Source organism: Herpailurus yagouaroundi, unplaced genomic scaffold (genome assembly GCF_014898765.1).
Source record: "Herpailurus yagouaroundi ecotype Mexico unplaced genomic scaffold, PumYag 162, whole genome shotgun sequence".
Classification (NCBI taxonomy): domain Eukaryota; kingdom Metazoa; phylum Chordata; class Mammalia; order Carnivora; family Felidae; genus Herpailurus; species Herpailurus yagouaroundi.
Window position 1 is genome coordinate 71332052 of NW_024412403.1, and position 9858 is coordinate 71341909.

The 9858-nt window shown below is 45.9% G+C and overlaps 1 protein-coding gene across 1 annotated transcript in view; it reads right to left on the reverse strand.

Moving 5' to 3' along the window:
• The window catches only part of SLC12A8 (solute carrier family 12 member 8), a 143587-nt gene that overhangs the window by 36456 nt on the left and 97273 nt on the right, over window positions 1–9858 (reverse strand). The window contains exons 7-8 of the mRNA XM_040484777.1: window positions 5519–5606; window positions 3908–3995 (exon numbers count right to left, since the gene is read on the reverse strand). Of these exons, the coding sequence (XP_040340711.1) occupies window positions 3908–3995; window positions 5519–5606 (176 nt within the window). The remainder of the gene's footprint in view (window positions 1–3907; window positions 3996–5518; window positions 5607–9858) is intronic.

Here is a 9858-nt window from a genome sequence, read left to right on the forward strand (position 1 = left end):
CTACTGATAAAAATCATAATTCCATCTCTCTGCTTTTCATATTATATCCCAACTCCCATTGGAGCTTCACTAAGAAATCCCACCTATCCACCGGCTGCTCCCTTCTCCTGAAGGATTGGATTCAAAGTCATTTGCAGGGTGCTCATTCTGCCTCATCCAATTCCTATGTGCCCTTGATGTTACTCAGGAGTATATCCTGAAACCCTTTATAATCCCAAATTGCCTCACAGTCCCCTAGTTTTCTCTCACATCAGACATGAGTTTTCTAATACGGACCCTACACCACAAAATGACCAACAACTCAACTTTCAGTCAAGTTTTCTCTCTCGCTTCATAGCCATTTTCCATCAGGAAATAAAGATGGCTTCACTTCCTGAGAGGCAGTTCTGTGTCCGTGATGGGGAGCAGAGGGCAGCCAGGATGGGCTGGATGGTGGATACTCAACAGCTGGCCAGGCTCCTTCACCAGCCGAGGGCCCTGCCCCACCCCATCTTGCCAAGCACAGCCTGTACCGTGGGCACTCAAGGTCCCTCTTGAATACATGAAACCATGACTGCCAAATCTATGGATACCTCATTTTTAACAAAGATGCTTTGGGGGTACTTTTCCTACTTAGTTTGTTCTTATTTTGCTAGATAGCAAGCTCCAGGCTTCCTAAAGTACTTGGTCTTTTGGATGTTAATAAACATTTTTTTTCCTGAACTGTATACAAGTTTATTCTGTAACAATTATTTAATCTGTTCAGTTTTACCCCTACTAATAACTGATCTTTATACAACTCCTTTTCTATAACTGAATAATATTGGGATTGATATTAGGACTGACTTTTTTTTTTTTTTCCTATCCTGCTAAATATGCTGGATTTGTAGGGGGAAAAAATATGCCCCATCTATAAGGTTATCCCCATAAGTAGTGTACAGAGGAGTCCAAATTTATTTTTTTTTAATTTTTTTAATTTATATATGAAATTTATTGTCAAATTGGTTTCCATACAACACCCAGTGCTCATCCCAAAAGGTGCCCTCCTCAATACCCATCACCCACCCTCTCCTCCCTCCCACCCCCCATCAACCCTCAGTTTGCTCTCAGTTCTCAACAGTCTCTTATGCTTTGGCTCTCAGAGGAGTCCAAATTTAATAAGCACCTACTATGTACCAAGTATTGTGCTTTACATAGATTACCTCAGAGCCACCACAACGTACTAAAGGTTTTTTAGAAAGTGTAACACTACAGAGACTAACACCCAAAAGCCAGGGAAAAGTTTCGGTGGGGCATGGATATAAAACGAAAAAGAAACTTCTTAGAGAAACTGTAGGCTGGGAAGCCAAATAATTAGAAATAGATCTGAGAAGCTGCAGGAAACCCAAAAAGAAACAGATGAACTGACCAGCTGCAGAAAGAAGGCCGGGGCGGCCAGCAGCCATTGAAGGTAAGTGTTCTGGCAGAAAGCACCCGACAGAAAGACAGAGACGTGCCCTGAGGAGCTTTGAGGGAACCAGCACCGAGGGGAGCAGCCTGGAGGCCTGCCCTGGTCTGTGCCCGAAGGGGAGACCCTCAGGACACACAGACCAGATGGAGGAGGATTTGCTTCCGCGGGGGCCAGGAGAGCTCAGAGACGGGCTGGCTCAGAACCCAGGCCATAGCTAAGACACGAAACCGGATGAACAGTTTACTAAAACCAGGTGAGGGTGGTGAGCTGGGTCAAGTAACCACGTGGGACACTGTACACTTATACCCTTCCATTCTCCAGGCAGTGCTAATAAAGTTGTTTGCGGCCCAGCTCACTGCCTGAGTATGTGCCTGCTACTGCAGCTGAGTCAGTCCCAAGGAGGAACACCGAAAGCCAAAAGGAGGAAAGCCAAGGTTCAAGGCTTCGGGGGGGGGGGGGGGGGGGAAGTCCTGTGTGATCCCCTTTGTAGGGGGCAGGCTTTGGGGAGCAGCAGCACACCAGAGTGCCGCCACTTTAGAGTTGCCCTGGTGGGTTCTGCCCCTGTTGACCTACTTGCTGTGCCAGCCCCTGTTGGCTGCTGAGCACCAAGAACAGTATCTTTCCTTTCTTTTAGGTTTTACAACTGTCTATTCTAAGACACAGTCTATTCCTCTCCAAAAAATGAACTCTCCACCTCTCATCGTGATGTGTGCACAATGTCATTCCCACAGATCGTTGCCAAGCGCGGTTTAGCAGGTGCCCCCGGCTGGCTAAATGCTTGCCTACCTGTTCAATGTCTGGGACAGGTGGCATTCCAAGCAAGCTTCCCCAGTTCATGTGTCTATTATTAACAGTGGGATTTCCACCCACAAAGGCTTTCCCGTGCTGTCCATGGAGATGTTTTTACTTTCTCATTGTAGCCTTCCTTGGATACAGGCTGCCTCCCATCCCACATACCTGTTTTTAGTTCTTTCTGCAAAGGAGGGGAAGGAGGGAGAGAGAGGAGCCCCAGACCAGGGGCTAATTTGCTGTGTTCCATCCAGATAAGAGCCTCAAATGGTTGAAAGGACCTCTGTGAGGGAATCTACTAGAAAGAAACCAGCTTTAGAGGCAGGCGGAGCTAGCCAGCTAGCTAGCCACTGGCAAGTTGCAGACAGCAGCAGGCAGATTCCCCAGGTCAAAGGATCAGCTGTTCCCGGAGGCCTTTAATTCCTCTGATGCAGCCAAGCTTTTCATTCCACAATTAGAGAAAAGGCCCCTTGGAGGTGAAATTCAAGATGGAAGCATGCATACAGTTAAACATGAGGGCTGTAGATTCCTTCCCTGAGAGCAAACCTCTCTCTGGGGGTTTAAGACCTTGGTCCCTGGAAGTGGGGTGACAGTCCTCTCATTACCTGAGCAGCTCCCCTCTTGTAAAACCTGCTTTCATAGTCAAGTCAAGACCCCTGAAAACATAAGTCATCTTTACATCGTGGCCTACGTATCTTAAAAAGAAACATGTGCTAATGAGGAAACCAAGCCCAAAAGTAGCTCAGAAGAGAAAGTTCAGAGTTTTCTGCCCCGGGCTGCCCCAAGGAGTGGCCAGTGGCCCTCCATGAAGACCAGCAAAGTAGCTTTTGCCGAGCCTCACACCAGGAGAAAATGGTACTTTCTCCCAAAATAGGAGCAGAAACACTCAGAAGTTAACTAAGAAAACTTTCCTAGCCTACTACATTTCTCTGATAACTAACAGGAATCTCGGGGTCCGCTCATCCTCTAGGAACTTAAGGGAAGGTAGGAGTTTTTGGGGATTTCCAGAAAAGCATATGGGAATCTTATTCTCCTAGGCTCTAGAGACGCCAAATGAGTGTCCTTGACTGTCACACGACCTCTATCCTGTAAAGGGCAGCTGTGGAACGTGAGGAATTTGCTAACCTTCTGGCAGGCGGCGTGTACAGCTCTTGAAACAAAGATATTACGGCCAGATCGACCCCAGCCCACCCCTGGGAGAGAACACAGAGTCAAGGTCCTCAGAGGGCAAGGCGGGCCTCACCCTGGTGTTCTGGACTCCATCCACTTAGCTGCCTCTTTTCTGTCCATCAGCCTCCTCCTTTTACCGGCTTCCTTAGAGCAGCACTTTCTGCTCATGGGAGGAGGTGAGGCTTTTGGCAAAAATGAAGGACTGGTTGCACAAAGGATTTTTGCTGATGGTATCCTTTGTTTCTGTCCTGATTTCTGACATGAAGAGATGGTTGTGTTCTATTGTTTAGTCACCTGCATGTAAGTGCCTTTCCAGGGGCTGTTATCTGTTTCTAGGGATCTATAAGAAAAACCTCTACCTTTTCCATATTTTTGCCCTTCTTCCCCTGCTACTTCAGCCCTGGGCCCAAGACTCTCTGGATTCCTAGGCAGGGCTGCAAGAGGGAGGTAGCCATTTGTTATGGGAGCAAATGAACGAACCAGCAGACTGAGCCCTTCAGCACTGCTGGACTCACCCACCTTTTCCGCTATCAGGAAGTCATAGCGAAGGGCCTCTCGGGTGCAGACAGCGCCCAGCAGGAAGACAAATACGATGTACAGAAACCACCTGCAAAAAACCCCAAGAGTGGAGCAGAGCTACATCCCTGACTTCGGCCAACCCCATCCCAACCCACCCCACTCAGCCCCTGGGTCCCGTGGGGACTTGTCTCAGAAGGAAAGAGAAAGGCCAGCCATAAAGCCTCCCTCGCTTGTCTGAGGGGGCTTTCAGTACTCTTTCTCCTCTAGCATCTCTTGCCAAAAAAGTGTATCATTGTTTTGTCTCTGACATCAAAGAAGAAAAACACACAAAGTGTATTGGGAGTGGGGAGCGAGAGGCCCCACTGACCTCTAGGTTGCCGGGACTCAGGCAGGGTTGACGGGCAGCCCCCCAACCCCGCTTCGTACCCCTGAAGAACAAGTACATGATCTTTCAGGCTTCTCGGTCCTGCTGTTCCTTGGATCCCAGATGATAGAGAGCCGAGCCAAGTGTGAAAAGGGCAGCAGTGACCTGGCTCTGCCCCCAGGCACCCTGCGACCTTGAAAAAGTCACATGATCCCCGCAGCCTCATTCCCATCTGGGCAGTGAGAGGATGGGCCAAAGGTTTCTCCAGGGGCCTCCCAGCTATGACCTGCAAATGAGGCAGGGTTCTTTCTTCTCTTTCCTTCCCAACACCCCATGTATGCTCTGTTGTCTCCATTCTCTTCCCCACGCACAGCCATATTGAGCACAAAATAGACTGAAGTGATGGTGCCACTATAATAAGCTAAGAGCACAGTCAGCATTTGTGAATATTTTAACAATATCATGGTTGAAATAATACGGGCTTGGTTGAAATAACTTCTCAAGACATTGTCACGTCTACCCAGTGAAGGCAGAGAAGCTTCTTTCTGTAGTACTGAGAATAAAACAGAAGCTTCTAGAAGGTCAGAAGCAGACCTGAGGCTACTCAGTTTGCTCCTGTGGGCGGCACAGTGTGAATTAAAACCCAGGGAGCCTGACAGCCTCGGAGAGGTGCAGGGCAGGCCGGGTGAGGACGGTTGGGGGGGCGGGGTTGGTAAGGAGAGCCTGCTATGTGTCTTTACACACAGTATCTGCTCCACAGTCTCTGGGGCACACATATTCTCATTATCTCTACTTTCCAAGAAAGGAAACAGAGGCTCAGAGAACCAAGTAAAATGCTCAGAATCACACAGCCCCCCAGCAGCAGAGCTGGGATAGAAATCCCAACATGTCTGATTGCAAAACTCTTCACCTTTAAATTCCTCCCAACGATCCTGGAAAACCAATGGTTAAAAAAATCCCCAAGTTCAAAATGGAAGTGGGGGAGGAGGAGGGGCAGGAGGCTGAGGAGAAAGGAAAGAAAGGATTCCTCCTCCTCCCGCATTCCCAGGCAGGGGGTATGAAAGGGCAAGCGTCTGAACCCACCAGACGTGAATTTTCCAGCCCGCTGAGTGTTAAAAGGAGAACTGGAATATGAAATAGATTGGCCACAGTTGGGGCACTCGCAGAACAAAAGGGGCAATCCCCTCTTTTGCCTGGGGTTTTCTCTCCCTCTCTCCAGCTGATTGCCATGAGGGGAACTTACTTACGAGATGCCAACAGCTGCTATGGAGCCCAGGGGGATGCTGGCAGCGGGCTCCCTGAGGTCACCCCCCATGTTGAAACCAGCCATGACTCCTGAAAGACACCCAGACAGGGGAGAGGGGTGAGCAGCGAACTCCACTCCATGAATCGCCTTCTCTTCATCAGGGCCCTCTCCTGGAAGCTATCCCACGGCAAGCCCTTCCATCTGCAGTTCTGACAACTGAGCTTCTCAATCTCCCCTGGCAACTAGGGAGGCATCCGTGGGGCATGAATGGGACCTTTGTGGATTGGATGATGCTTGGGAGGAAAGCCCTGCTGGCCACAAAAGCATCTTATGGTGCAGTGCAAAGTAATGAGGGTGAGTGAGGCAGCTGGCAGGCTGCACAAAGGTCCTGTGGCCACATACTGAGCTCTGCCTCTACCCCCCCCCCCCCCCCCCCCCCCCCCCCGCCAATTCCCTGGGGAGACTCAGCCTTAGCAAAGCACCTGCTTTCCCCTCTTCAGCAGAGTTCCTTGCTTCTGCTTCCCACTGACTACACTGGGGTTCAGGTGTCCTGGGGGGCAGGTTGCATCCAACAGCCAGAGCCAGAGACCAAAGGGCTCTAAGCAAGTTCTAAAGAACAATCCTGAGAACAGTCTAAAGAACTGAGTCACAAACTCCTCTTCATTATTGCTTCTATTCCCCAACCACACTCATGAGAAGTCATAAATTAGTCATGATGGGGAGGGAGGGCAGTGTGGGATGGGGAGGGGGGACATCGCCTCTGTCCATGCTCACACACAGAAGAATGCAACAGATGATGTGTTCTGAACATCAAAAGCAGGTCCAGCCCACAAGTGCTCTATAAGTCCTGGTCAGGAAAGTTTCACAGAGGGGTGGGTGCATCTCCAATGTGGCCTTGCAGGAAGATTTACATGGGCTTAGGGACAGAGCTGGGTCTAACCCCATCATTATGGATTTATGAACACTTTCAACCTGCCAGTGCCTGTGCTAATGCTTTCCATGCATTTTTTATTTTGCTTTATCCTCACAACAATCACATCAGAAAAGTAGAATTATTTCCCCCATTTTATAGAAAAGGAAACTAGTGATCAGAGAGGTTAATTAAAATAGCCGGAGGTCACACATTTAGTAAGTGGGAAAGCTAGGATTCAACCTCAGTCACTCTGACTCTGAAAATTATGCTCTTACCCACCCCCCACCCTCTATAATGCTTGTTGGGGGAGCTCAGGTGAAATGGAGTGAGGTGAAGGTGTGGAACCAGGGAGCTAATGAGGGCCTATTTCAAAGGGTGCCCTGAATGGGGGCCCCACACTGGGACTGAACATGGGTTGACCAGCAATTAATTCCACGACTGGGACTTTATCCTCAGTAAATGGTCAAGGACATGAGTACAGATGTAGCCAAAAATGTTTATAAATGCTTGTCTATAATAGTGAAAATGAGAAGGAACCTAATGTCTACAAGTAAGGGATTGGTTCAATAAGTGATGATATGTCTTTCAGTAAATACCAGGGCTCTGTGTTATCAGAGATATGTTGTGACATGGAAAGATATTCAAAAGCTATTGTTTCATTTTCAGACGCATATTAGAAAACATATATGGCATGATCCCATTGTTGTACAAAAAAAAAAAAAAAGGCAACAGATAAATTTATGCATAGGGAAAAAAAAAAAAAGGAACCAGGACATGTTTTAAAAATGTTAACAATGGGGGCGCCTGGGTGGCGCAGTCGGTTAAGCGTCCGACTTCAGCCAGGTCACGATCTCGCGGTCCGGGAGTTCGAGCCCCGCGTCGGGCTCTGGGCTGATGGCTCAGAGCCTGGAGCCTGTTTCCGATTCTGTGTCTCCCTCTCTCTCTGCCCCTCCCCCGTTCATGCTCTGTCTCTCTCTGTCCCAAAAATAAATAAGTGTTGAAAAAAAAATGTTAACAATGTTATTTCTGGGTGATAGAAAACAGATCATTTTTTATATTATTGCTTATACATATATATATTTCTCAATTTTCTACAGTGATCATTTTGAAACTGGGGAAAACTAATTTTTAAAGGGCTTTTTGTTTTCAAACCACACATTAGGCACCTCTTCTTTCCTCCTGTTTCTCTTCTTCCCAAAATCTTATTAAAAGGGTAGGAAAGGGGGAAATGCATACATGCCTCTAAGAGGAGGATTGGGATGGGGCATCAGCCATAAGTAGACGAAAGATTGCTACAGACGTCTGAACACAGAGAATGGTGAAAATGACACAGAGTGAAAGGGAAGGAAAAGAAAGCCTTAGAAAACTTCTCTAGAGGATCTGAATAAACCCGAGGAAAACCAGGGCTGTTAGTGTGGATGTTTACACCCAAAGGAAGCCCTCTTCAAGAACTAGCTGTTCTCACAAATCTACTGCTGTCAAGTTGCCTGTGAAGGAAGAGCCCCTTTAGGGAAACAGACCTACACACACTACAGCCAGGAATCCACGCCAGCAACCAAAGATTGCCAGGGGTGTGATGAAAACCAGCAACAAATACACAAATACATGCATGATAAAAATAGAACAACCTGGGCTGGAATAAAAGTATAAATCAGGACACAGAAGAGAATTTTGAAGAAAATAGTAATGAGTAGCTCCAGACATACCCAAGAAGAATATTCTATCTATAAAGCAAGATGCAATGAAAAACAAAAATAGTGCAAGAACAAAAAAGAACTTTTGGAAATTACAGAAATGATCACTAAAATTAAAAATGCAGAAGATTTGAAAGATAAAGTAAGTATCCCAGAATTGAGAACAGAAAGATGAAGGGGTACAAAATTTGAGGAAAGAAGAGAAGAAATAGAGGAAATATAGCTACAACATCCAGCTAACAGGAGATGCAGTGAGAACAGAGAAAACACAAGAAATAACCAGATAAATAAGTGAGAAGTAAATAACAGATAACCAGAAGTAAATGTCTCCAAACTGGAGAAGACACAAGTCTACAGGTTGAAATATCCCGTAAAGTAGACAACACAAAGATCAAAATATAAAAAGTCCATACCCAAATGCATCATTGTGCAACTTCAGGAAAAACCCTAAATATTTCCAAAGGTAAAAACTGAACACTTATAAAGGAAAAATATTAGACTTCTCTTTGGCAACAGTGAATGCTAGAAAACAATGGAGTACTGATTTTAAAATTCTGAGGAAAAATTATTTTGAAACGAGAATTTTAGCCAGATTACCAATTAAGTGAAAGCAAAGTTTAGTAGAGAAGAGCTCAAAAAACTGACCTCCCACATATCATTTCTGAGGAAGATACTGAAGCATGTACTCCAGCAAAATGAGGATGTAAACCATGAAGGAGGAAAACACAAGATTCTGTTTGACTCAGAAATGGAGTAGAGTCCCAGAATAACAGTTGTACCGCAGAGAAACCAGAAGATATTGAGCAGAAGGACTGAGGCCCCAAGAGAGAGGCCTCTGAATAGGAACTGGATTCAACACAATGAACAAACTGGACTAACAAACTGAATGATTTTAAGGACATGCTGACTGTATATTTTGGCAACAAGAGAAAAGAAAGCTTATTGAAACTCCAGGAAAAGGGAAGAAGAAAGTCCATGTCTAAATAGGATTCAAGCTAACATGTCATGACATGATTTTACACAACTGATAAAATGTAAGAACAAAGTAAGCCATTTGGCCACGATATTAGGAATATTCTCCCCTAAATGGCACAAGGACCTCATCAGAATCACAGCAAAGGAAATGGAATTCTAGCTGCTGCTTCACTCTTCAATGAACAACAGCCAAATAGTCACAATAGGATACATGTTTACTGTTTTCTGACGTCTAAAAATTGACCTATAGACAAGCACAGAGGACATAACTCTAGTTACAAAATGGAATATGAATATTATCTACCTTGACAATATAAAAGTAAAGCTATGACTTAACTGATATTAGGAACTAATTTTAAAAAGAGACAGAGAAAGAAGTAGAACACAAAAAGCACTAATAATTTCATCATAGTACTGTTGAAAAACAAAAATATAAGTCCCGTGATCTTTCACTCAAGTCGGCTTAACTGTTACAAGCTTCAATGCATTTAATAAAATACTTGAGGGGCGCCTTCAGTGGGTTAAACATCTGACTTCAGCTCAGGTCACGATCTCATGGTTTGTGAGTTCGAGTCCCCCATCGGGCAAGCTTGAGCACCACGTTAGGTGAGCTTGAGCCCTGCATTGGGTGAGCTTGTGCCCCACTTCAGGTGAGCCCCACTTCTCTCTCTCCCCCTCTCTATCTCTGCCCCTCTCTCTCTGAAAAAAAGAAAAGAAAAGAAAAGAAAAGAAAAGAAAAGAAAAGAAAAGAAAAGAAAA